This window comes from Lepidochelys olivacea, assembly GCF_965140295.1.
Source record: "Lepidochelys olivacea isolate rLepOli2 genome assembly, chromosome: 7".
Classification (NCBI taxonomy): Eukaryota; Metazoa; Chordata; order Testudines; family Cheloniidae; genus Lepidochelys; species Lepidochelys olivacea.
Genome location: NC_140417.1, coordinates 43,915,816 through 43,943,352, shown reverse-complemented (window position 1 = coordinate 43,943,352; position 27,537 = coordinate 43,915,816). Strand labels below are relative to the sequence as shown.

Below are 27,537 nucleotides of genomic sequence, written 5' to 3'. Positions count from 1 at the left end.
ATGTCAGGCTGACAGGCCTATAATTACCCAGGTCATTCTGCTTACCCTCTTTAAAAATGGACACACTAGCTTTCTCCCAGTCTTCTGGAACTTCCCCAGTGTTCCAAGACTTATTGAAAATCAACATTAACAGTTCAGTGAGCTCATCAGCAAGCTCGTTTAAAACTCTTTGATGCAAGTTATCTGGACCTACAGATTTTAAAAAATCTAACTTTAATAGCTTCTGTTTAACCTTATCACCATATGATGAGGTTACGGAGTGGTGCACTGTGGGTAGCTATCCCACAGTTCCCGCAGTCTCCGCTGCCCATTGGAATTCTAGGTTAAGCTCCCAATGCCTGATGGGGCAAAACGTTGTTGCAGGTGGTTTTGGGTACATGTTGTTAGTCACCCCTCTCTCCGTGAAAGCAACGGCAGACAATCGTTTCACACCTTTTTTCCGTGCAGACGCCATACCACGGCAAGCATGAAGCCCGCTCAGCTCACCGTTGCTGTTGTGTCCTGGGTGTTACCGTCATCAGACGGTGCAGTAGGACTGCTAACCATTGTCATCCACTGCAACTCTGCTCTCCTGCTCTTGTAAATGAGCTCAATCTCAACAGCAAATTTCTCCATGTTGTCATCATCCTCCGCTTCCGCTGCAACTCTGCTCTTCTGGTGCCATGAATCCACCTCGCAGGTCCTGTCGTCATTCTGTTTTCTCGTGGCATCCGTCGCCATCCACCGCTTCCGCTGCAACTCTGCTCTCCTGCAGACGCCATTCCACGGCAAGCATGGAGCCCGCTCAGCTCACCACTGCTGTTGTGAGCATTGTAAACACCTTGCGCATTATCCTGCAGTATGTGCAGAACCTGCAAAAGCAGGCGAGGAGGTGACGACAGTGCGATCACGATAGTGATGAGGACATGGACACAGACTTCTCTCAAAGAATGGGCCCTGGAAATTTGGACATCATGGTGGTAATGGGACAGGTTCCTGCCATGGAACGCTGATTCTGGGCCTGGGAAACAAGCACCGACTGGTGGGACTGCATAGTGTTGCAGGTCTGGGATGATTCCCAGTGGCTGCAAAACTTTAGCATGCGTAAGGGCACTTTCATGGAACTTTGTGACTTGCTTTCCCCTGCCCTGAAGCACAAGAATACCAGGATGAAAGCAGCCCCCACTGTTCACAAGCAAGTGGTGATAGCCCTCTGGAAGCTTGCAACGCCAGACAGTCGGGAATCAATTTGGAGTGGGTAAATCTACTGTGGGGGCTGCTGTGATCCAAGTAGCCAACGCAATCACTGAGCTGCTGCTATCAAGGGTAGTGACTCTGGGAAATGTGCAGGTCATAGTGGATGGCTTTGCTGCAATGGGGTTCCCTAACTGTGGTGGGACGATAGAGGGAACACATATCCCCTATCTTGGGACCGGAGCACCTTGGCAGCCAGTACGTAAACTGCAAGGGGTGCTTTTCAATGGTGCTGTAAGCACTGGTGGATCACAAGGGATGTTTCACCGACATCAATGTGGGATGGCCGGGAAAGGTGCATGATGCTAGCATCTTCAGGAGCTCTGGTCTGTTTTAACAGCTGCAGGAAGGAACTTACTTCCCAGACCACAAAATTACCGTTGGGGATATTGAAATGCCTATGGTTATCGTTGGGGACCCAGCCTACCCCTTAATGCTGTGGCTTCATGAAGCCATACACAAGCACCCCGGATAGTAATCAGGAGCTGTTCAAGTATAGGCTGAGCAAGTGCAGAATGGTGGTAGAATGTGCATTTGGATGTTTGAAAGCTCGCTGGCGCAGTTTACTGACTAGGTTAGATCTCAGCAAAACTAATATTCCCATTGTTGCTGCTTGCTGTGTGTTCCACAATATCTGTGAGAGTAAGGGGGAGACGTTTATGGCAGGGTGGGAGGTTGAGGCAAATCACCTGGCGGCCAATTACGAGCAACCAGACACAAGGGCAATTAGAAGAGCACAGCTGGGCACCCTGCACATCAGAGAAGCTTTGAAAGCCAGTTTCATGACTGGCCAGGCTACAGTATGACAGTTCTGTTTGTTTCTCCTTGATGAAAACCCGCCCCCTTGGTTGACCCTACTTCCCTGTAAGCCAACTGACCTCCCCCCTTTGATCATCACTTTCAGAGGCAGTAAAGTCGTCATTGTTTCAAAATCATGCATTCTTTATTAATTCATCACACAAATAGGGGGAAAACTCGAAAGGTAGCCTGGGAGGGGTGGGTGAGAAGGGAAGCATCCGGATGGGTTGTGGAGGAGGGAAGGACAAGGCTGCACTACAGTTCAAAACTTATTGAATGCCAGCTGTCTGTTGCTTGGGCAATCTTCTTGGGTGGAGTGGCTGAGTGCCCGTAGCCTCTCCCCCCTGCGTTCTTGGGCATCTGGATGAGGAGGATATGGAACTTGGGGAGGAGGGCAGGCGGTTATACAGGGGCTGCAGCGCCAGTGTGTGCTGCTGCTGCCTTTCCTGCAGCTCCACCAGACGCCTGAGCATGTCAGTTTGCTCCCCCATTAGCCTCAGCATTGCATCCTCCTCCTCTCATCGTGCTCCTCCCTCACGTTCCATTTCCTGCTTTCCTGGACTCTGCCATTGTTTGCCTTCACGCATTCTGCTGAGCTCTTTCAGTGCGGGAGGACTACATGAGCTCTGAGAACATGTCATCGCGAGTGTGTTTTCTGTGCTAGCCTCCAGGATGGAGATAATAGGGGGAGCGTAGAAACTTTGTAGTTGCAGGAGGAAAAAAGGGAGAGTAGTATTTAAAAAGATACATTTTAGAGAACAAAGGGAAGACTATTTCACACTGAATCAAGCAATTCACGTTACATAGCACATGTGCTTTTGGTACAAGGTCGCATTTTGCCTCTTATATTGAGTGCCTGCCAGTTTGGTGTGAGACATCACACAGGCTCGGCTGGGCAACAGAATTTGGCTTCACCCCCTCACCATCTTCCCCCCTCCCCCCACTGCGTGGCTAGTACTAGGGAAGATCCGTGTCAGCCAGATGCGAACAGCTCAGCATGAATGGGCCTCCCCCCACCACGTGGCTAAATAGCGGGGATGATTTCTTTTCAGGCAAAGGCAAACAGCCCAGAAGGAACGGGCACCTCTGAATGTCCCCTTGGCGTGGTAAGGTGTCCTACCATGGAGGACGGAATAAGGCTGACCTCCCCAGAAACCTTCTGCAAAGGCTTTTAGAGTACCTCTGGGAGAGCCTCATGAAGATGTCCCTGGAGGATTTCCGCTCCATCCCCAGACATGTTAACAGACTTTTCCAGTAGCTATACTGGCCGTGAATGCATCCCAAGTTTTCAGCGCAAATTACTCATGAAACACGCTTACTTTTAAACCCTGTATTGTATTTTACAAAGGTACGCTCACCAGAGGTGCCTTCTCCGGCTTCATGGTCCAGAAGCCTGGGTTGGGATGGTATTGGCTCCAGGGTGATGAACAGTTCCTGACTGCCGGTGGGAAGGGATTCTCCGCTTGCCTGCTCTGTGTCCCTATTGTAGCCTCTGTCCATCATGCCCTTAGAGATTTTGGCATATATATTGGCATTTCGTCTTTCGGAACGGAGTTCTGCCTGCAAGGATTCTTCTCCCCATACAGCGATCAGATCCAGTACCTCCCGTTTGGTCCATGCTGGAGCTCTTTTGTGATTCTGGTACTGAATGGTCACCTGTGCTGATCAGCTTGCCATGCTGGCCAAAGAGAAAATGAAGTTCAAAAGTTCTCGGGTCTCTTCCTGTCTACCTGGTCAGTGCATCTAAGTTGAGTGCTGTCCAGAGCGGTCACAATGGAGCACTCTGGGATAGCTCCCGGAGGCCAATACCATCGAATTGCATCCACACTACCCCAAACTCAACCCAGCAAGGTAGATTTTAGTGCTAAACCCCTCGCCAGGGAGGAGTACAGAAATAGATTTTAAGAGCCCTTTAAGTCGACAAAACAGGCTTGGTCGTGTGGACGGGTGCAGGGTTAAATCCACCTAACGCTGCTAAATTCGACCTAAACTCATAGTGTAGACCAGGGCTTAGAGTAACATCTTTTGTCTTGGCTCTGGGAAGGCAGCACACTGTCCTCTTGTCCACCTGTGCCTTGCAGAATGTTCTTTAATTCTTCTGAATATTGAATCTACAACAAGGATTGCCTGTGTTCCTTGGACAGTTGGAGAACTTTTTGCGGGCAAGCTTGATTTTCTTAGTTTGGGCCCAACTGCCATCCGCATGTGTATCCCATACATCTTTCCGTTCCCTTGGACCTCCAGGATCTTGAGAGGTATCTTCTATAGTTTTCATGTTAAGGACCTGGTATCAATTTGAAACGTCTAGCTATGTGGAATTCTTCCCGGTCATCTTCTCTCTAGCAGCCACAGCCTGCCCATCCTTATCTGTCTCCAGCTATGTAGAATGCTGCTTTGACCTCTTGCCTCTGGTGGTTGAGCCACCAGGCTTCCTATGACTTCCTCTCTCTCTGATTCCTCAGAGGTCAGCTACATGATCATGATGATCCCTTCTGGCCTTCAAGTCTCTGAGTCTAGGCCAGTGCCATTTTTCCTTGGTGTTTCCCAAACCTGGCTGTTTCCTCAACTTCTCTGATTCTCAGTAGCATCTCAACTTGTCCCTCCAATCCTAGAATCTTTTCCTCCAGCACAGTCACCAACTTGCACTTCATGCACAGGAAATCCCTTCTGTCTTCAGGCAGGAAAGAGAATACATCCGTTGCAGGTCACCACCATTGTTCCATCACTGGCCATCTTAATATCACAAATAGTGCTGAACCTGGAAAGAAAACTTGCTCTGAAACCACCCGTTAGTTGCCTCTATTGGTTGGACCCTTACCATCTTTGACAAGGCACTGATCAAAGTTCCAAAGCCGAGAGCCTTGTAGCCTTTAGCAAGGCATCTTGCTTACTCAGTGCCCCATGGCTCTCTATGCAGCCCATACAGAGAGAACAAACAGTCATAGAATCATAGAATATCAGGGTTGGAAGGGACCTCAGGAGATTATCTAGTCCAACCCCCTGCTCGAAGCAAGACCAATCCCCAACTAAATCATCCCAGCCAGGGCTTTGTCAAGCCTGACCTTAAAAACTTCTAAGGAAGCAGATTCCACCACCTCCCTAGGTAACACATTCCAGTGTTTTACCACCCTCGTAGTGAAAAAGATTTTCCTAATATCCAACCTAAACCACCCCCACTGCAACTTGAGACCATTACTCCTTGTTCTGTCATCTGGTACCACTGAGAACAGTCTAGATCCATCCTCTTTGGAACCCCCTTTCAGGTAGTTGAAAGCAGCTATCAAATCCACCCTCATTCTTCTCGTCTGCAGACTAAACAATCCCAGTTCCCTCAGCCTCTCCTCATAAGTCATGTGTTCCAGTCCCCTAATCATTTTTGTTGCCCTCCTCTGGACATTTTCCAATTTTTCCACATCCTTCTTGTTGTGTGTGGCCCAAAACTGGACACTGCTCCAGATGAGGCCTCACCAATGTCAAATAGAGGGGAACGATCACGTCCCTCGATCTGCTGGCAATGCCCCTACTTACACATCCCAAAATGCCATTGGCCTTCTTGGCAACAATGGCACACTGTTGACTCATATCCAGCTTCTCGTCCACCATAACCCCTAGGTCCTTTTCTGCAGAACTGTTGCCTAGCCATTCCGTCCCTAGTCTGTAGCGGTGCATGGGATTCTTCCGTCCTAAGTGCAGGACTCTGCACTTGTCCTTGTTGAAGATTTCTTTTGGCCCAATCCTCTAATTTGTCTAGGTCCCTCTGTATCCTATCCCTACCCTCCAGCGTATCTACCTCTCCTCCCAGTTTAGTGTCATCTGCAAACTTGCTGAGGGTGCAATCCACACCATCCTCCAGATCATTAATGAAGATATTGAACAAAACCGGCCCCAGGACCGACCCATGGGGCACTCCACTTGATACCGGCTGCCAACTAGACATGGAGCCATTGATCACTACCCGTTGAGCCCGACAATCTAGCCAGCTTTTTATCTACCTTATAGTCCATTCATCCAGCCCATACTTCTTTAACTTGCTGGGAAGAATACTGTGGGATACTGTGTCAAAAGCTTTGCTAAAGTCAAGAAACAACATGTCCACTGCTTTCCGCTGATCCAGAGCCAATTATCTAGTCATGGAAGGCCATTAGGTTAGTCAGACATGACTTGGCCTTGGTGAATCCATGCTGACTGTTTCTGCTCACTTTTCTCTCCTCTAAGTGCTTCAGAATTGATTCCTTGAGGACCTGCTCTGTGATTTTTCCAGGGACTGAGGTGAGGCTGACTGGCCTGTAGTTCCCAGGATCCTCCTTCTTCCCTTTTTTGAAGTTGGGCACTACATTAGCTTTTCCAGTTGTCCGGGACCTCCCCCGATCGCCATGAGTTTTCAAAGATAATGGCCAATGGTTCTGCAATCACATCCGCCAACTCCTTTAGCACTCTCGGATGCAGCGCATCCGGCCCCATGGACTTGTGCTCATCCAGCTTTTCCAAATAGTCCTGAACCACTTCTTTCTCCACAGAGGGCTGGTCACCTCCTCCCCATGCTGTGCTGCCCAGTGCAGCAGTCTCGGAGCTGACCTTGTTCGTGAAGACAGAGGCAAAAAAAGCATTGAGTACATTAGCTTTTTCCAATCCTCTGTCACTAGATTGCCTCCTTCATTCAGTAAGGGGCCCACACTTTCCTTGACTTTCTTCTTGTTGCTAACATACCTGAAGAAACCATTCTTGTTACTCTTAACATCTCTTGCTAGCCAAACAACCCACAGATGGACCAAATGCTCCACTCACTGGGTCCCGCTACTTTCAAGCACAGAGTCTGCAGCTACTCCCTCCACAACTCCTGTTAGTAGCCTCTGTTTGTGGCATTTATTTAATAAAGATTTTTTTAAATTAAAATTATCATGTGGGAAGGAAATACATCAGTAACTCTTTGAGGGGATCTTAAAGGCTTCACCAGCTAAAATGCTTCATTTTCTGGATAGGGGCAGATCACTTTCTAAAAAAAGAACATGGAAAAGGAAAAATAATTTAACATGAGGGGTTTTATAACTTGAACGTTCATGCAAAGTACTGAATTGACTAGTTCTGGATTGACATCCTCTTTACAATAATAATGCAGACTTTCCCATCAGAGTATCAGCTCTGTCCTGGAAGAACTCCACTTCTAAGGACAAGAGGAACTCAGTTTCTATACCCATTCAAGCTTGTCTCTTTGATACTGCCCACAAGGGTGCCATTTGTGGTGGTGGTCATGCGATGTAGGCTTTTGTCTACTAGGAATTAACTGGACTGAGGCTACTAAGCACCTCAGATGGCAATGTTCTTCAGCCACTTCCAAAGAGGGGCCGGCTGGAAGTGGCTGAAGAACATTGATGACCTCCAAGTAAAAGGCTCAATATCCTTTAAATTTGTCATATGTAATAAAGTCTCTGGGAAATTTTGCATTCAGCCTAGTCTCCCACTTCTTATGACACTTACTTTTTTTAAAATGTGGAGAATGCGCAAGGATTGTTAGTATGATCAAGTATCTGCTGCTGTAAATGTAGTTAAACTTACTTGCAAGAGTCCTTTCCATTTGGTAAGAGTGAAGTATTATGTCCAGTTGCCTGGGTGGCTTCAGCATGATGAGAATTTTTACTTGTGCTGAGCAACTTTGTTGAAAGAGCTTTTTGAATTTTGCTGCTTTGGGGTTGTCCCACTGATTTCATTGTCTGCTTTGCTTTGGCTTGACCAACTTCTGGTGCAATAGATTGGATCAGCTCCTGCTTGGTCCTGTTTCTTATTTATATTCTTATGGAAAAGAGATTTTAGAGGAACACTGTATATGCTCTCTCTGTTGCTACAGTTGAACACCTGGTATACCAGCTATCACCAGCATCCTCCTTACTTAATTATTATATTTGTTCTAATACTCATGTACTTGTGATTTATTTTGTAAAGGTGTATTTTCCCTTTAAATAGATAAATCACTGTGGTGCAAATCGCATTAAAGGGCTGACATCATCAAAGCACACTTTAATCACGATGAGTGTTCGGTTTTCAGCAACCTCAATGAAAGTAAGTGCAATTTCCCAAGGCTGGCAATTGTTTAAAACATGTCCAAAAGTATTACAATTGCAGGAGTGTTTATCTGAAGTCATGTCTTGCTGTGTCAAGTGTTACTATTAAAGCCATATGACTGAAGGGTCCTATATTATCTTGAGAGGTAATGTCATTTTTATAAATCAGAAGGAAATGTTTATTATCTGTGTACCAACTCTTTAACATCTGTCTTTACAAATAAAACGTTGACAGATTTGAAAATATCTTTATCAGAGCACAAGGGAACTATAGTTATTAATCCATAATCGTGTACTTATTTCTTCAGTTTTCTGAAGGGTGTCTGGTATTCATGACAACTGAAGGGTGTCTAGTATTCATGACAACTGTAGTTATTTCTCAATAATCGTAGTGTTCAAGCAGATTCTCTGCTTGGATGGATTGGCTACTGCTGTCAGAACTCCCCATCCATATGCCCAAAATAAGCATAGTTCTTGTAGTTTCAAACCTGTCAGTCCAGATATTAAATTCTATTAAATTTAATCTGAATGAGTTATTTTAACATTTGCAAAGGTTTCTTATTGAACTGTTGCAAGACTTGTTTTGAGAACTATTCGTTTTCCCTGAATGCATAGTTGTAGTGTTTTAATAATGTTCGTTAATGTCTGTCTTAAACAGGAAATTCTAGTGCCTGAGGCCTCTGAATTTGACCAATGGGAGCCAGAGGGTACCCTTTCAAGTTTTCCTGTGACCGCGGTTATCCCAACGTGGAAGACATTAACAACTTTAGATATGAGTCACAATCGCATATCTCAGATTGATGATTCAGTGGTAAGACCTCATGGAGCTTAGTCTTCAAGACATTTTCTTGTTTGGAAAAAATGCACGGTGAGCATGCTGTGGAACAATCTAGATAGTCAGCAGGGCTTTAAATTTACATCGGAAACTTCCATTTGTCTAGAGGATTTCCATTTGCACTCATATTTTGCTTTTAACTTAAATTGTACATTGACAATCTAAATCATAGAAAAAGCAATATTTTTTGGAAGCAACGTAAGCAGTAAAATTGCAGGTTTGTTTAACTTCAGTAGTTTCTGCCCTCAGGCAAAGCAAGGGCAGCAGCAAATGCAGTGTCTGTATGGAGCATTTTGTGTATATGATTGTTGAATTACAGGAATGCTGTAGATCTTCTGAAACTTTTATGCTTCAAACTAGTTTTATTCTTAACCCAGTTATATAAAACAAAATCCGGTTCTGGGGTAGAACTTACTTTATGTTACAGACCTTTACTTATTGGTGTTTAAAGGCAGCCCCACTAGTTAGAGTAGCACAGTTGACAATGACTCACTATGAAAAGTCTTCCAAACATAAAAACCACATCCTAAGTATTCAGTCAAGACATTACTTCCTTTGTTTTCCTTTCCATGCTGCTTCTGCAGTTCCCAAATTAAAGATAATTAAGTAAACTATGGGGTTTTTTTTATCGCTGTCACTGCTATAATGTCTGTGTGCCTCACAAACACATTTTTCCTCACAACCAATGTGTGAGACAGGGAAGTAGTTATCCTCATAACTCAGATGGGGAACTGGAACACAGATTAAGTGACTTGTCCAAGGTCATGAAGTCTGAGACATAGGCAGAAAAGAATCTGGATCTCTTAGATCCAAGTCCAGGGCCTTAACCACAATGCATTTCTTCCTCCCTTCAATGTTTGCAAAGACTGATCTTTAGGGAGATCAAAACCAAAACAAGGATATAATGCAGGCAGTATAACATCAAGTCTCTGAATGAGACAGACTTTAATTCTGCAATATGAATGAGTTTGAAGGTAAGGGTATATATGGAATCTAGAGTTTATTGTGGCCCTATAAATGCTTCCTTGAGGTATTAAGTTGGTGCATAAATTGTAGACATAATCATAGACTATTAGGGTTAGAAGAGACCTCAGGAGGTCATCTAGTCCAATCCTCTGCTCAAAGCAGGTACAATACCAACTAAATCATCCCAGCCAAGGCTTTGTCAAGCCGGGCCTTAAAAACCTCTAAGATGGAGATTCCACCATCTCCCTAGGTAACCCATTCCAGTGCTTCGCCAACCTCCTAGTGAAAGAGTATTTCCTAATATCCAACCTAGACCTCCCCCACTGCAACTTGAGACCATTGCTTCTTATTCTGTCTTCTGCCACCACTGAGAACAGCCTAGCTCCATCCTCTTTGGAACCCCCTCTTCAGGTAGTTGAAGGCTGCTATCAAATCTCCCGTCACTCTTCTCTTCTGCAGACTAAATAACCCCAGTTCCCTCAGCCTCTCCTCATAAGTCATGTGCCCCACCCCCCTAATCATTTTTGTTGCCCTCCATTGGACTCTCTCTAATTTGTCCACATCCTTTCTGTAGTGGGGGGATCAAAACTGGACACAATACTCCAGATGTGGCCTCACCAGTGCCGAATAGAGGGAAATAATCACTTCCCTTGATCTGCTGGCAATGCTCCTACTAATACAACCAATATGCCATTGGCCTTCTTGGCAACAAGGGCACACTGCTGACTCATATCCAGCTTCTCATCCACTGTAATCCCTAGGTCCTTTTCTGTAGAACTGCCACTTAGTCAGTCAGTCACCAGCCTTTAGCGGTGCATAGGACTCTTCCTTCCAAAGTGAAGGACTCTGCACTTGTCCTTGTTGAACCTCATCAGATTTCTTTTGGCCCAATCCTCCAATTTGTCTAGGTCACTCTGGACCCTATCCCTACCCTCCAGCATATCTACCTCTCCCCCCAGTTTAGTGTCATCTGCAAACTTGCTGAGGGTGCAATTAATCCCATCATCCAGATCATTGATAAAGATGTTGAACAAAACTGGCCCCAGGACCGACCCCTGGAGTACTCCTCTTGATACCGGCTGCCATCTAGACATTGAGCTGTTGATCACTACCTGTTGATCCCAACAATCTAGCCAGCTTTCTGTCCACCTTATAGACCATTCATCTAATCCATACTTTTTTAACTTGCTGGCAAGAATACTGTGGGAGACTGTATCAAAAGCTTTGCTAAAGTCAAGATATATCACATCATCTGCTTTCCCCATATCCACAGAGTCAGTTATCACATCATAGAAGGCAATCAGGTTGGTCAGGCATGACTTGCCCTTGGTGAATCCACGTTGACTGTTCCTGATCACCTTCCTCTCCTCCAAGTGCTTCAAAATGGATTCCTTGAGCACCTGCTCTGTGATTTTGCCGGGGACTGAAGTGAGGCTGATGGGTGTGTAGTTTCCCATGTTCTCTTTCTTCCCTTTTTAAAATATGGGCATTATACTTGCCTTTTTCCAATAGTCCGGGACCTCCCTGGGTCGCCATGAATTTTCAAAGATAATGGCCAATGGTTCTGCAATCACATCAGCCAACTCCATCACCACCCTTGGATGCATTATATCTGGACCCATGGACTTGTGCATGTCCAGCTCTTCTAAATAGTTCTTAACCTGTTCTTTCACCACTGAGGGCTGCTCACCTCCTCCCCATACTGTATGGCCCAGTGCAGCAGTCTAGGAGCTGACCTTGTCTGTGAGGACCGAGGCAAAAAAAGCATTGAGTACTTAAGGCACTATGATGCCTCCCCCATTCAGTAAGGCTCCCACACTTTCCCTGACCACCACCTTGTTGCTAACATACTTGTAGAAACCCTTCTTGTTACCCTTAACATCCTTTGCTAGCTGCAACTCCAGTTGTGCCTTGGCCTTCCTGATTACACCCCTGCATGCTCTAGCAATATTTTTATAGTCCTCCCTAGTCATCTGTCTAAATTTCCACTTGTTGGAAGCTTCCTTTTTAAGTTCAAGCTCACCAAAGATTTCACTGTTAAGCCAAACTGGTCGCCTGCCATATTTGCTATTCTTTCTGCACTTCGGGATGGTTTGTTGCTGCGCCCTCAATAAGGCTTCTTTAAAATATAGCCAGCTCTCCTGGATTCCTTGCCCCCTCACATTAGCTTCCCAGGGGATCCTGCCGATCAGTTCTCTGAGGGAGTCTAAGTCTGCTTTTCTGAAGTCTAGGGTCTGTATTTTGCTACTCTCCTTTCTTCCTTTTTTGAGGATCCTGAACACAACCATTGCAAGGTCATTGGTGCCTAGGTTGCCACCCACTTTTACTTCGCCTACCAATTCTTTCCTGTTTGTAAGCAGCAGGTCAAGAGGAGCACGGCCCTTAGTCGGTTTTTCCAGCACTTGTACCAGGAAGTTGTCCCCAACGCTTTCCAAAAACTTCCTGGATTGTCTGTGCATTGTTGTGTTGCTCTGCCAGCAGATGTCAGGGTGATTAAAGTCCCCCATTTGTACCAGGGCCTGTGATCTGGAAACTTCAGTTAGTTGTCCGAAGAAAGCCTCGTCTACCTCATCCTTCTGATCCGGTGGTCTATAGCACACGCTCATCACGACATCACCCTTGTTGCTCTCACCTCTAAACTTAACCCAAAGACTCTCAACAGGCTTTTCTCCAGTTTCAAACTGGAGCTCTGAGTAATCATACCGCTCTCTTACATACCATGCAACTCCTCCACCTTTCCATCTGTACCTGTCCTTTCTGAACAGTTTATACCAGGGGTGGGCAAACTTTTTGGCAAGAGGGCCACATAGGGGTTGCAAAACTATATGGAAGGCCAGGTAGGAAAGGCTGTGTGTCCGCAAACAGCCTGGCCCCCATCTCCTATCCGCCCCCTCCTACTTCCCGCCCCCCCGACTGCCCACCTCAGAATCCCCGACCCATCCAGCCGCCCCTGCTCCTTGTCCCCTGACCATCCCCTCCCGGGACCCCCACCCCTAATTTTCCCCCCAGGATCCCACCCCCTATCCAACCACCCCTTCTCCCTGTCCCCTGACTGTCCCAACCCCTAACCACACCCCTGCCCCCTGATAGGCCCCCCCGGGACTCCCACACCTATCCAACCCCCCCTCTGCTCCCTGCCCCCGGACTGCCCTGCCCCCTAATAGGCCCCCTGGGACTCCCATGCCTATCCAGCCCCCCCTGTCGCCTGACTGCCCCCCGGGACCTCCCACCCCCTTATCATGCTGGAGCTAGCCACGCCACCACACTGCCTGGCAGGAGTGGCGGGTCAGAGTGCTGGTGGCACAGTTCGCTGAGGCTGCAGGAGAGGGGGGAGAACTGGGGAGGGGCCAGAGAACTGGGAGAGGGGCCATCCGGGAGGTTAGGGGCTGTGCAGGATGGTCGGGCCCATGGGCCATAGTTTGCCCACCTCTGGTTTATACCTATCCATGACAGTGCTTCAGTCATGTGAACTGCCCCACCAAGTTTCTGTTATTCCAGTCACATCATAGTTCCTTGATTGTGCCAGGATTTCCAATTCTTCCTGTTTGTTTCCCAGGCTTCTTGCGTTCGTGTACATGCACCTAAGATAACTAGCTGATTGCCCTACTTTCTCAGTATGAATCAGGAGGCTTCCCGTCTTGTACCCTCCTCCTTGCGTTTCCTCCTGGTATCCCACTCCCCCGTTTACCTCTTGGTTTAGGTCACCATCCCCCGGTGAACCTAGTTTAAAGCCTTCCTCACTAGGTTAGCAAGCCTGCCTCCAAAGATGCTCTTCCCTTTCTTCATTAGGTGGATCCCATCTCTTCCTAGAAATTCTTCTTCCCGGAACAACATCCTATGGTCGAAGAATCCAAAGCCCTCTCTCGAGCTGACTCTTGCAATTTTTAGCTTTATCCGGATTGCTGCATAACCCAAATACCCATCCCTACTAAGATGAAACATCTCAAATGAGCTTGGGCTGTAATGATTGGCTTAATTGGGAGATAGCACATTAGTACTGAGTATGAAGCCAGAATTTCAAAGTAGAACTTGACCTTACTTCTCAAAGTAGAGCTAATGTTTTTTTCAAGAAGTGCCTGTTGCCACTTAGGTTGCTGAACTACCATATGTGTGAGTGAGTGATTGTTTTTTGGTTTTGTTCTTTTTACTTTAGAGACTCAGGACATACAAATATGCCTTTTTCTTTATCATTAATCAGCTGACAGCCTGGCAAATGTGGGCCGATTGGCAGAAGCAAAAGGGCATTTTACTGCATAAAACCATTTTTTCTTCCAGAAACTAATTCCGAAGATTGAATTCCTAGAATTGAGTCACAACGACGTGTCGCTAATAGAGAATGTACAGGTCAGTGACATTATTGAGGATTCACTTTTGTCTCCGAAGTCTTGGGATGTGAGAGCACAGAGCTGCTTCGTTTGGACTTTGTGTTGGCTGCCTTTCTCATGCATAGTGCATTAACTGTAAAGATTACATTCTGACATCATTAAAAATAATTTGGGCTAGCTCCCTCCATGTCCATGCTCCACCATATACTACTTTCAGTCCTCCATTTTCCCTCTCCCTTTTCTTGTTTCACCAGCTCCCCTGCAGTTCTTATCATTTTGCATAGCAACCAGCTGGCAATGAAGGCAATGTGGGTCTGTAGAACTGAGCCAGGGGAATCTCTCCCTCCCTACATGGGCCCACATGGGTGAATGAGACTATGCACAAATTTTTGCTGGCTAGTGTGCATTTTAATCTTGCACACAGCTGGGGTGAGCCTTAGCACAGTGTCTCCAATAGATGTTATTTAATTTGACTGAATTGGTCTGTGATGTTGCTGTTGTGTTCTGGTGTTGCAGCATCTTTACAACCTCATTCATCTGGATCTATCCTACAACAAACTTGCATCGTTGGAGGGTGTTCATACAAAACTTGGGAACATTAAAACTCTGAATTTAGCAGGAAACCTTCTGGAAAGGCTGTGTGGCCTTAACAAACTGTACTCACTAGTCAACCTGGATCTTAGCAGCAACAAAATAGATCAGGTAACTGATTAGCTTCATTGCAACAATAAAATTAATTTTAACAAATTGTCCTTCAGGTTATGGGCAGTTGGTTTCAAAGTTAAAATACGGATTATAATAGGTCTTTGTGCTTGCAGCATTATTATAGTTTTCCTGTTGTATACACCCTATACTTCATACATTTATACATATGATCATTTTCAAAGAATGCAACTTTGAGTGACACCTATATTTATATGCAAATATTTTCAGATTGACGAAATAAGAAATATAGGAAGCCTTCCATGTTTAGAAAAGGTGGTCTTATCCAACAATCCTTTGAGCATCATTCCTGATTACAGGACCAAAGTGCTAGCCCAATTTGGGGACAGAGCCTCAGAGGTAAGCCACTTGGAATTTTTATTTGAATTCAGTACCTAAAAATCTTTTTATTTTCTAAAATCTGTAGAGAAAACAAGTGGCTAGTTCAGCTTTTTTTGCACAGCTGTTAAATTTGCAAAAATTCCTTTAAATGTTTGTAAAAAGAAAAGGAGTACTTGTGGCACCTTAGAGACTAACCAATTTATTTGAGCATAAGCTTTCGTGAGCTACAGCTCACTTCATCAGATGCATATCGTGGAAACTGCAGCAGACTTTATATATACACAGAGAATATGAAACAATACCTCCTCCCACCCCACTGTCCTGCTGGTAATAGCTTATCTAAAGTGATTTGGATTTGACTTGGATTTAAACTTGAATAGTGGTCAGTTTGGATGAGCTATTACCAGCAGGAGAGTGAGTTTGTGTGTGTATGGGGGTGGGGGGGATGTGAGAAAACCTGGATTTGTGCAGGAAATAGCCCAACTTGATTGTCATGCACATTGTGTAAAGAGTTGTCACTTTGGATGGGCTATCACCAGCAGGAGAGTGAATTTGTGTGGGGGGGTGGAGGGTGAGAAAACCTGGATTTGTGCTGGAAATGGCCCACCTGATGATCACTTTAGATAAGCTATTACCAGCAGGACAGTGGGGTGGGAGGAGGTATTGTTTCATATTCTCTGTGTATATATAAAGTCTGCTGCAGTTTCCACGATATGCATCTGATGAAGTGAGCTGTAGCTCACGAAAGCTTATGCTCAAATAAATTGGTTAGTCTCTAAGGTGCCACAAGTACTCCTTTTCTTTTTGCGAATACAGACTAACACGGCTGTTACTCTGAAACCTGTCTTTAAATGTTTGCTATGTGTTGTAGAGATTCTCTATTTTAGAGAATGAAACCATCTTACTCCTGGCAATGTCAGCTGTGGGAAGAAAACTTAAGGCCTTGTGTGAATAGAGAAGCAGCACATTTACATTTGAACACAGTGTTTGCTAGAAAGGTGTGAAAATAGCTTTTCAGGCATTTTTGAACTTGCATTGAAAGTTGTCTCAGTCCTTTGGGAGTTAGGGTGGGAAGGTCTGGTTTTCCATGAAAAGTAACCCTACAGATGTACTTAGTTTTCCATTATGGTACCAGATTACTTTAAATGTTTGTATTCGTGTAAACAGACAGTGGTCATCTCAAAATAGTGGTGGTGTCTTGCTTCAATGAGTGCATCATTCTTTCAGTATTGTTATTGAGGCTTAACCAAACAGTTTGTCTTTATGGATTTTATTCAGGTCTGTTTGGATAATATCAGTACCACAGAAAAGGAACTTGACACTGTAGAAGTGTTGAAAGCTATTCAAAAAGCAAAGGAGGTTAAGTACAAGTTGAATAACTCTGATAAGAAGGTGAGTTTTTAAGAGGAAGGAGGATCAGGGGCTAGAAACCATGTGAGTAAAACATGGACAATGTGCTGCTTGGGGGAAAAAAAACCAAAAACTTTAAGATATTCTACAAGACTTAAATAATATCTCAAATTACTGGTGGATCTATTTGGCTTACTAATGAAGCATCTGTTTTGTAACAACTTCTACAAAACATGCTCTGCTTGCTTGCTTTAATGTCTGATGAACTTTAAATGCAGCAATTTTGCACATTTTTCCTGTTCTGTTCCTTTAACTGCAGTAATGTCTTCTATGCCTTCCTTTCTGTGGTGATCTGGCAGATGAGAAGGAGGAGGGATAGGTAGAATGACTTCACAATATACAGAGTGGCTAACTTGATGAGAAGCACAGCTGTGCTGGTCCATGTTATAAGTTGTAAAGTCCATTCAAAGATGATCACTAAAAACAATGTCCACTGGTTGTGCAGTAAAGTATTTAAATAATTTTTTAAAAGACCTTCCCTGTTGGCACTGGTGGGGATTTCTTTGATTTTGTTTCCTCGGGGAATCAAAGTCAGGTGAGACTGTCCCACCTCTGAACTGTGCCTGCAGTGTGAGCTAGGAGGGCAGTTCCCCTGCTCAGGTACACATACTCACACTTGCTTTCATTGAGTATATGAGCAAGTATAAATAGAAGTGTAGCTGTGATAGCGTGGCTAGCAACGGAGTGCGTACCCACCAGTTTCTGGCTCTTTTGTACTTGTCACATCTCAGCTGTGCTTCTGCTGCCCATGCTACTGCTGCTACACTGCCGTTTGTACTCAATGAGAGCTAGTGCGAATGTGTACATCAGGGGCGGCCAACCTGAGCCTGAGAAGGAGCCAGAATTTACCAATGTACATTGCCAAAGAGCCACACTAATACGTCAGCAGCCCCCCATCTGCTCCTTCCACTCCAACCTGCAGCACCTCCTGCCCGCTGGCAGCCCCACCAATCCCACTCCCTCCCCACCGTGATCAGCTGTTATGCGTTACACTGGAGGCTCTGGTGGGGAGTGGGGAAAAGCAAGGGCATGACAGGCTCAGGGGAAGGGGTGGAGTGGGGGCAGGGCCTGGGGCGGCGGAGCAGGGGGTTGAGCACTGAACACCCCCAGGCACACTGGAAACTTAGCATCTATAGCTCCAGCCCTGGAGTCAGTGCCTATGCAAGGAGCTACATATTAACTTCTGAAGAGCCGCATGCAGCTCCAGAGCCACATGGTGGCCACCCCTGGTGTACCTGAACAGGGGAAGCACACCCCTCTCTCGTAGTGTAGACGTATCCTGCGTACCTCTCACCTGCAGTTAAAGTATGTTTCAGGTTTGCACTTTTGATTGTGGCTGTGAGGCCAGTTATAACCAGACTGTCCAGACTTGGCATTAGAAGAACTACCAGAAGTTGCTCTGTCCTTTTAGTCAGTCGTCTGACTTGCGAAATGCACTATTCCATCAGTCTAGATATAACTGGTTAATATTATCAGTATAATCAAAATGGCATTTTCCAGAATGGATCCTTATAACAGGATTTCACTGTAACAGAAAATAAAATATAGACTTGAATGGATGTGAACTGAAAATTGTTAATGACAGCTGAGCTTTCACAGAAAACAAGCCATGTGATTATGTGGATTTGTTTGAGTTCTTGGATCTAATATTTGCTCTGTATGTTTATTGTCAGTGGCGCTAGATTCTTGTTTCTTTAACCACTACGTACTTTCTTTATTAGATCAGTGAGGACTCCAGGCTCACTGCTGCCAGCTCCAAATCAAACTGTTCTCTTACTGTTCATCCTTCCTCTTCTTCTCTGCCTCATCCTGTCAGCTCCAGCCAAGGTAATCATGTATGTATCGTGCTGCTGGGCTGGGCCTCTTGGTCCTGTTTTTCTAGGCTGCATTGATATACATGAAGTTTATATACTGAATATGGGGCTTTGTCAGCATCAGTTGAAGCGTAAAGGCAAACGGGTATTGTCCCAGACTTCTAAGTTATATTTATATTGGCAAAATTCTGACCTGTAGTTTTCCTCTGGTGGTGTTAACTGAGGTAGCTTGTAGCATAAACCTGGTGCAAATCTTTTTACCACTGTATCTAATCCTGCTCAAATCACTGGTGGAGGATTACACATCCAGGTTTTCCTAATGTAGACAAAGCTCTAGTGCTCTAATGGCAAACCTATATGTACAGCGATGCTTTAAAATGTTTTTTCTTCCCTTTTTGGTGTTGGGATAATAAGAGGGTATTGATGTGGTGGTTGTTCCCATGTTGCTTTTTGACAAGAGACACAGTTAAGTCAGGAAACCTGAAAGAAGGTAGAAAAGGGGAGCAGAGAAAAACATCCATAGTAATATTAACATGGGGGTTATCACACTGATTCTAACCCTGTGATCTCGGTATACCCATTGTGCCAAAATCCTTTTGACAAATGTTCATAAAAGCAAACCAACTGCATAAATGGGGCATACCCAAAAAGGCTTTGTGCTCTGTGTACTGCTTTTGCAGCAGCCATTAACACTATTTATAGAGTTATGCTCATTCCTGCTGATTTACAGGAATGCTGATGCGTGACTGAGGATAAGTGAACATCACTGAGCTTTTTTGGCTTCAGTTCAGTTAGAAACACAGAAAATGATTAAATGGAAACACATGGTAGGGGTTAAGACTATTTCTAATTCCTTAAGATGGTATTGCAAACAAGGGAGTATGTCGGTCGTATGGGTTGGGATGGGAAGCAGTTGACCGTTTTCCTGTAAACATTTTAGTCCGGGTGAGGGAGGTGGAAGTGTCCAAAGCTCGTGCTCCTACTCTGGGAAAGAACAAGATGTTACCAGCATTTCTGCAAAATCTCATGGGGTTTCCCCAACATCATCTTCTATGAGAAGGCAAAGATCGTTATGATAGCACTCACATGATTATTTGTATGTGACCAATAGGGGAACCGACATCTCAAAGCAGATTTGGTTACCTTTTTATGTACCTCACCTAACCTTTCAATCTATTTTAGATTTCTTTTGTAATCTACAGATAAAATGCAGTCAATTTTTCTAAACTCTGGGCAGCTGCTACTTAATTTGTGTTTGGTATTTTGATTCTGTAATTGCTTTTCCAAGTACTAAAGTATTCCATATTCTAGGTCATTGCTTGAGAGTGGAGTTTTTGTTATAATATATCAACATGTAGCTTTAGATGGTTATCCATGAAGAAGTAAAAGGAAGGTGGGAAATAGCTGCAAAAATTGGAATTAAAAAATCGTTGGGAAATATTTAGATTTATTCTTTTTCCTGTTGTAAATGATTAGGAGTATGTTAAATTGTAGACTGAAAGAACCGGAGACTTATTGACTGAACGGACCAGTCATCTTGTAGAAATTTGCTGCAAGAAAGGTAGTGAAAGGAAAAAGGATTAAAATTTATTTACCTTAAAACTTCAAAAGTAAGTTGTTTTAGTAACAAGATGGGAAAGGCTAAAATTAAAGAAAAAATGTTGGAAAAGAAGTCCAATAACACAGCTGGCTACTATTGGAGTTAATCTATAAGACTTAATAATTGTAAGTATTTGGGCATCCAGAAAGGGGATTTTTTAAATCTCACTTGATTTTAAGAATTCTAGTTAGAAATTTTGAAATATGCAATCTAATTATCAGTTTCACCGTTAGTCTTGGAACTACCAAGAACTGAACTGCACTCCCTGACACATTGCTTTTATGAGCTGTATTCTTTGCTGTCTTTCAAGACAACATCTGTTTCCATGATATATTAATCACATTAAATGTTACAGTAAATTGCTTATGGGAGAGATGTAAGTAGCTAGACAGGAAACAATATACCAGAAATAATGCTTAAGCGGCCTTTTAGCTACTTTTGTTCCCTACGTAGTTAAAGCAGTGTTTCCCCTGAGGAAATAATTTTTTTCATCTGAGTTGGGAAAGAATGTTTGATTTGACTTTATGATCTTTTAAAGCCGATCTAGAAAGTTGCATCCATAACTTCTGTACAAGTCCTGTACTTCACATCAAGAATTATAATATCAATAAATTGTCCAGGAACACTGGTTTCTAATCATTAATTAAAAGTATTTGTATGAAGTGCTGATATAAAACAATCCTTATTATTGGTAGCATTGAAAAATTGATTCACTATATCACGTGCATAAACACTATTAATATTATAGAGCTTCCCATACAACCCTTGCTTATACACACTCAGGCAATGTAGTTTGGACAGCTAATCCTTGTGTAACTCAAATCAGCTATTCTGAATCAGGTAAAATAATGGTTTAGGATTAGTATGTGGAATAGCAGCCACATTTGAGTTATCTGAGTATGCATGTGTGTGAAGGGTTTGGATTTGGTGGGATTTTGTAGCTGTAAACTAATAGAACATAAAGAGGTGAGAGAAAATCTCAAAGGAAGCACTGCATTTTTCAGCATTGCTCTACCAGCCAATAAATGTTTAAAATACATTATTCTTCAGATAACTACTGAGTTTATTGTACCAAATGTGGAGGCTAAATCCAATCATTTGTTTGAAAGTCCTGCTCTAAGTGCAGATCTCACTGCAGCTACTGATGCCTCCATAGTAAGACTTCAATTCACCATATAAACTGACTTCCTTTGATTGGTACAATCTGTTGTATGAAGCTATCCTCTACTGTATTAATGACTGCTTGTCAAGTTTTGCTTAGATATTTTAAGAATACTTGTCATACAGTTGCAGTTAGATAATGTGTTTTGGTTTTGTTTTAACATTCTTTTAAGAGCTATTTGTATTTGTTCTAGAAATAATTTGTAGAAAAACAGCCCTAGCCAGCAGTTTATCGCCATCCAGTAGTTTGACTCCTACAGACCATACAGTTACCCAGAGATGCTCTGACATATTAGACTCCAGATACAGAAATCAGGTAACTGTAATTCTCTTCCCATGTCCCTTCTGTTTAAAAATTGTTTTTAATTTATGGTTTTTCCTGGAGCAAAAACTCTTCTTGTTAAAAATAATCCACAGCAGAATTTTCCTGTAAATCTGATTATTTCTGTACTATGTGATCTATTGTAATGGGGCAAAGAAAAGTTAGCCCCAAATTACTTACCAGTTATTAAGAGGTTTCCGTTTGTAAAATATTGAAGCTAAATTTTTTACTCTGAACTTTTATAATAAATAGGGTATAAAATCAGTTTTCAACTTTTAAGCAAGGTATCGAGGGCTAAAGGCAAACCCACTGCCTCTCCAGCTCTAATGGACTAAGAACTAAAGACCTAATTTGCAGTAACTGACAGCTTTCAGTCCCTTGGACACAATACTGACTTTCAGTTTTCTTCCACCTGAACTGAATGTAACCTCTTCTGTAGTGCTAGAGGGCTTGGTCCACCTTCTAATATTTTAGAACCACTCAAGTAGTGTATGGAGTTGCAGAGAACAGGAATGTAGTGTCCTGAGCTTGCTTCACAGTATTTGCATTGTGATGTTGCAGTTCAGTGCCATGACATATTGACATAATGTCAGTATCGCATCACTGTCACTAACATCCACCTAGCTGCTAAGTTGGAGGGTGGGGCTCCCTCTCTTTCTCTCTCTCTCCTGTGTGGTTGCTTGAAGGTAGGATGGATGGTGGCAGGGGGGATAGCTATCCTCTTGCTGCTGGGTGGGAAAAGTTTCTCTTTGGTGCTGATAGGGAAAATCAGGGTAGCTTCAGTTTTCCCCATCCAGACTCCAGGTTCTTGATGGCTCCTTTACCGCTACTTGCATTTGTTAAGCAATGTTGGGAGCATTCCTGAATACAAGGCTGAGTCAGCTGGTGCCTTTGATCTGCCACTGGCTTAAAGAGATCTTCAACAAGTCCTTTTATCTCTCTATGCCTCCCTGTACCCATCTGCAGTAAAGTTTTGCACTGCATAGCATCCTTCATCCAAAGATCTCAGACTGCTTTTTATATGTAGTCTCACAACAACCCAGTGAGGTAGGGGAACAACCATTTTACAGGTGGGGAAATTGAGCCAGGAATATAACCTATATCTGCCTACCTCATGAGATGTTCAGGCTGCTGAAGTAATGTTGGCAAAATAAGGTCCTCTAATGAGGTCCTTTAAGTGAAAATTAATTACCAAGTAGTACAAGAGGCATACCAGCCGCACCTTTGGATTCAACCACTTGTTGATCTGACAGACTATAAACAGCTCAAGAACCCTATATTGATTAATATTGTTCTATGACTACAACAGTGTTTACTGAAGTTTGTATGATGATGTATGATGTATGTTCGTTAAATACAATGTGGCAGCTCCTTGACCTTCCTTTCTTCTCCTTAGGTGCCTACTTCTCTGTTGGACTTATCAAAAGAATATGGAAGAGGTCATCACATTTGGTGAGATAAAATGACTAACTTCTAATATAAATCTGATTATAATAGTTGTCAAATGTCTCTGGACACTGTGTGTCTCTGGACACAGTCCTGGCCTTTAAACCAGAACATGTTCCTGTGTCTGGAACTCTGCCCCTATTTTTCTCAGCTTGAAAATTTCTTCATGAAATTTCATTAAAGTTCTCTTTTGAACTGTGGGATGTATTTGAAAGTCCACAACTGCCTCAGTGGCTGTATAGTGGAGTGATCAAGTGACAAGGTGCCATCCTGCTTTAATACTGATTAAACTATCAGTTCACCTGTGATGATTAAATTTATTAAGGATGAGGAAGAGAAGATAAGTGAACACATGAGTTCTTCTGTACACTTGTCAGTGCTCTATGGGTTAAGTTACACCAGTCTTGTGTTAAAAATTGGTGGCTGCAGAACACACAGATTCTGTACAAACTACACTGTGTTATACTTTCTCTTGAAGTGATTGTATAGGCTTGAGAACCAATGTCTTGATACGCAGTAGAAAAGGTCTTAGTTAGGTATGACTCCTCTTAAAATCAACCTTACACTTACTGTTGTTCTTTCTGTTTCTGAAGTTTGGACCATTCAGATGAAGAACATGGTGCATTGTCCGACCCTCGTAACACCATCATCTTGCCTTTTACATGTATGTCATACACTGCCACCAACCAGGATTTTATCCAGCACCTCTCCACCTTGATAGCACAGGCTTTGCAGAGATCACCCTCCTCCTCTACTGAAATAGAAAATAAAGGGAGCCCTGTGAGTGATTCCAGTGTCACGGATACTGAAGACGGCTATTTTGAAATGGGACTTGGAGACCAGACTTTCGAGTTCAGTGCTACTTCAGATATTGCCCCACCAGCTCTGGATAGCACAAGAGCAGAGAGCATAGACGTAGTCAAAGTTCTGTGGAGTTTTTCTATTCAGGTTCATAAAGGAGGAGTCAGGCAGTTTGCCTCTTGTTTGGTTTTGACTGATAGTGTAGTAACTGTATTTGAGATTCCTCATCAAGATTCAAAAGGCAGCTGCCAACATATCCCAGCTGCCTTGAAACTATCACTGTGCTTTCCATATACAGATCTTACAGAGTTTGGCTTTCTCATGCCAGAAATATGTTTAACCCTCAAGGTGAGAAATAATGACAACTGCCTATTTGTCGTTTCGGATTCCCAAAATCTTCAGGATTTCTATTCCTGTTTACAAACATGCTGCTCTCAAAGCTGCACGTCCCTGTTTTCAAGTTCCACATTGTACTGTGGCAAAGCAAGCTTGCAAGAATTTGTCTACCAACTGATGGGATTTTATCACATTTCACCAGATGACATGGAGATAAAAGGTTGCTTCCCAACTTACCTAGTTTACAGTAATAAAACTGATGTTCAGAAAGCCTTGCGTCTACCAGAATCAGTGGGTGATAACAGAGCATGGTCTGACCATGCCTTGTGTTCTGCACTTCATTCCACATTGTATAAATCTGCTGAACAGAGTCACTATGCATTCCATCCTTGTTGGATATTTCTGACACCCCAGCATTTGCACATAGTAAAGGTTGATTTTAATGTAATGCCAGCTAAATGTATAGACTCAGAAGATGCAAGAAATGTATTCCAGCTGAGCAGGATTCCACTGGCTTCTGTTGTGTTGCATCCGACCAATCATCCCATCCAGCAGAAAGGGTCACTTTCAGATGGACATGTGCTAGAATTACTCATCGGACACAAATTTGTTACAGCAGTATTTGTTCTACCTCATGAAAAATTCCATTTTCTAAGAATCTACAGTCTTTTGAGGACACTTCTGCAGGATGTTAAAACTATAGTTATTTTGAAAGCTTCTAACAGTTTGGAATCAGTAAGAAAGCACCTCTTGGATTCAAAAAACAGACACGGCCAGACAGCAGGGTAATTGACTCCCTTAAAATACATATGGTACAGCGTTGAAATTAATCTGGCCTTACCAGATGTTACTGGAAACTTATGTTTAACAGTGCAGCAGGGCCTGGGTGTATGAAAATCAGGCCACTAGTACTTGTAGCGTCTTTCCTTTCACTCTGGATACAGAGTTATACAATATCAGTTGACAGTTCACACCTGCTGCTCCGCTTTATGTTTACAACCTATTGTATGCGCTTGTGAAAGGAAGCTTTGCATTTTGCCTGAAACCTAGTAGAAGGAAAGCAAACGACAAAGATGTTAAAGTAAAATAATTTATGTAGTGAACAGGAAGTCCATTGAGAAAAGATATAGTACGCTGCTATTAAAACCACAAATCTCCTGTTCTGAACTACTGAATGGAATTTAAAGTATGAATGTTGCTTATGTGGGGAAAAACTCTGCATCTCTACTTGTTAGTTACAGTTTTTGAGTGTGCATTCTGATGTGATGTTTCTTGATCTCTTCTGCCTCCTAGCTTTTGCAAGCCTTGTTTGACGCTATCATCTTTATATCCATCTGAATTTCTGATGCAGAAAATTACAGAAGATAACCAAATTCCATCTTATCTTCCAATCTCTTCATCTCTTCAGTATGTGGCTGGGCTAAAAGGAAATGCGATTGTGGAGTTTTTCCATAACAACATTGCTGAGGTATTGTGCGCAAATTAGGGACACTTTATGCAGGCTGCCATCAACCTTTTAAAACTAGAAATGTATTTAAAAACCTTTCTTGTTCAAACTTAAACCCAGAACATAATAGATACTCCTAAATCTGGAAGTTGCTAATCAAGACCCCAATCCTGTAACTTCTTCCAATTGAGTGAGCCCCTGTGCTGAGCCTCACGGAAGTTGTTGGGGCCCTACAAAGCTCTGGGTCTGGCCGCAAGGTCCTCAGTGCAGGATCAGTACCTAAATTAATGTCATATTTGTCTTGAACACAGTGTTTCTCCAAGGGTGCAGCTCTTTTTTTCAGTAAGAGTTAGGAAGTTACAAACAATTGAGGGAATGTAGTTGCGTGCCATTCAAATTTCACCAGATAGTTTCAACAGATGTCAAGTGTTCTGGGCATAACATCTAAGAAACTATGCCAGTAAGTTAATATAGTAAAATGCATTCTAATTCTACTTCCCAGTATAACGTGTGTCTGAGGTATTAGATGCATTTTACATAACCTCTTTCCTTCAGAGTGCTTTACCAAGATGAGCAAGTGCTGCTTCTGTTTTTACACCTGGGGAAGCTGGTACAGAGGTTCAGTGACTTGCCCAAGGTTGCAGAATAAATTTGTGGGAATCTAGACTAGAAGCCAGGTGGCCTAGCACAAACACTTGATCTAATTGCTAGTCATACTTCCTCCTTTTTTCATAAAGCTGTTTGAAACTAATCTCAGCAGTATTTGAAGGTTTGTGGTGAACTTTGAGATATGGCAGGCATTGTGAACTTTACATTTACTTATAGAAGCTCCTTAACTAGATTTTGCGGGTATAACTCTGCCAGGTTTGCTGGTTTTAGATTTTTTTTATAATTCCTCGTCAACTCTTTGAAACTTGGAGTCAAATATTGTGGCAGGCTAGACCACAACAAAAACTTCACGCATTCTCAATCTCATGCACACTAGAACAGTTTTACGGACAACTCTTCCGATACAGCTGTACTCAGCAACTATTGGGAAAATATTATCACCCTTTTGTGTTCAGATATTGGTTTCTCATTGGTTTACCGTGAAAAGCAGTTCCCAAAAGCTGCTTCTAGCAAGTCAGAGGTGAAGATGTGCAAAATCAAGCAACACAATTTGTCTTACAGGTGGAAAATGAAGAGCTGAGACATCTTATGTGGTCTTCTGTTTTATTTTATAAAACTCCTGATATGGAAGTGACGGCTTGTGTGTTGCTCTCAACAAAAGCTATTTACTTTCTGTTGGATGATTCTGTAACTCATACTAATGAGCATCAGTTGGGTAAGACAAAAAGGGTTAATTTTGAATCTCTAGTAAGTTGCAGGGTTAAGTGGTAAGTGAGCCTCTATATTCACACTCGTCTTCCTTTATATTCAAGGTGATTTTGATTAGCACGCTTATTTTTGCAGCCAAGGGACTCTAAACATCCCATCATGGGTTTTTCCAGGCTTGCCCTTTGCAGCATGCATGCGTGCCTGAGGCTTTACCTTGCAAGAAGGGTTTTGGGTCTTCATCCAGCACTGCGCCTCAAATAGCCCCTTCTCCATGACATCTGTGCATGCTTCTTTCTGATGTTACTTAGCAATACCCAGCATTTTCTGTACAAGTGAAATGCCATTCCATTGTCAACAGCAATGTGTGACAGGCCTAAGGGTTGTATTGTGCTCCTCTTTCATGTGAGTAATTTACTGACGTACTTGTCAGTGGGAGTTGTGGTGTTCATGGCACAGTGTGGCCCTGAGAATGTGACATTCTCCCAGCGATATTTGCCCCCTTGAGGAGCAAAACGCTTCAATTGCTTTTGATACTGGGTCTCCTAGTCCGCACTACCTGTTTACCACATGATGGTCTTCTCAGGAGTGAGGTTTAATATTTTTAGATTCAGGTTGCCTAATTTTAT

The 27,537-nt window shown here is 43.3% G+C and overlaps 1 protein-coding gene across 3 annotated transcripts in view; it reads left to right on the top strand.

The window, feature by feature from the left end:
• Window positions 1–27,537, top strand: part of NISCH (nischarin) — a 59,623-nt gene that overhangs the window by 24,710 nt on the left and 7,376 nt on the right. The window contains exons 7-18 of one of the 3 annotated variants that reach the window (XM_084633733.1): window positions 7,990–8,085; window positions 8,746–8,898; window positions 14,164–14,232; window positions 14,730–14,915; window positions 15,147–15,275; window positions 16,536–16,649; window positions 18,389–18,494; window positions 21,437–21,558; window positions 22,961–23,016; window positions 23,604–24,932; window positions 25,441–25,615; window positions 26,765–26,918. In XM_084633733.1, coding sequence (XP_084489859.1) covers window positions 7,990–8,085; window positions 8,746–8,898; window positions 14,164–14,232; window positions 14,730–14,915; window positions 15,147–15,275; window positions 16,536–16,649; window positions 18,389–18,494; window positions 21,437–21,558; window positions 22,961–23,016; window positions 23,604–24,932; window positions 25,441–25,615; window positions 26,765–26,918 — 2,689 coding nt within the window. Of the gene's footprint in view, window positions 1–7,989; window positions 8,086–8,745; window positions 8,899–14,163; window positions 14,233–14,729; window positions 14,916–15,146; window positions 15,276–16,535; window positions 16,650–18,388; window positions 18,503–21,436; window positions 21,559–22,960; window positions 23,017–23,603; window positions 24,933–25,440; window positions 25,616–26,764; window positions 26,919–27,537 lie in introns of those variants that run through there. The other 2 variants (XM_084633734.1, XM_084633735.1) reach the window with 2 other exon arrangements.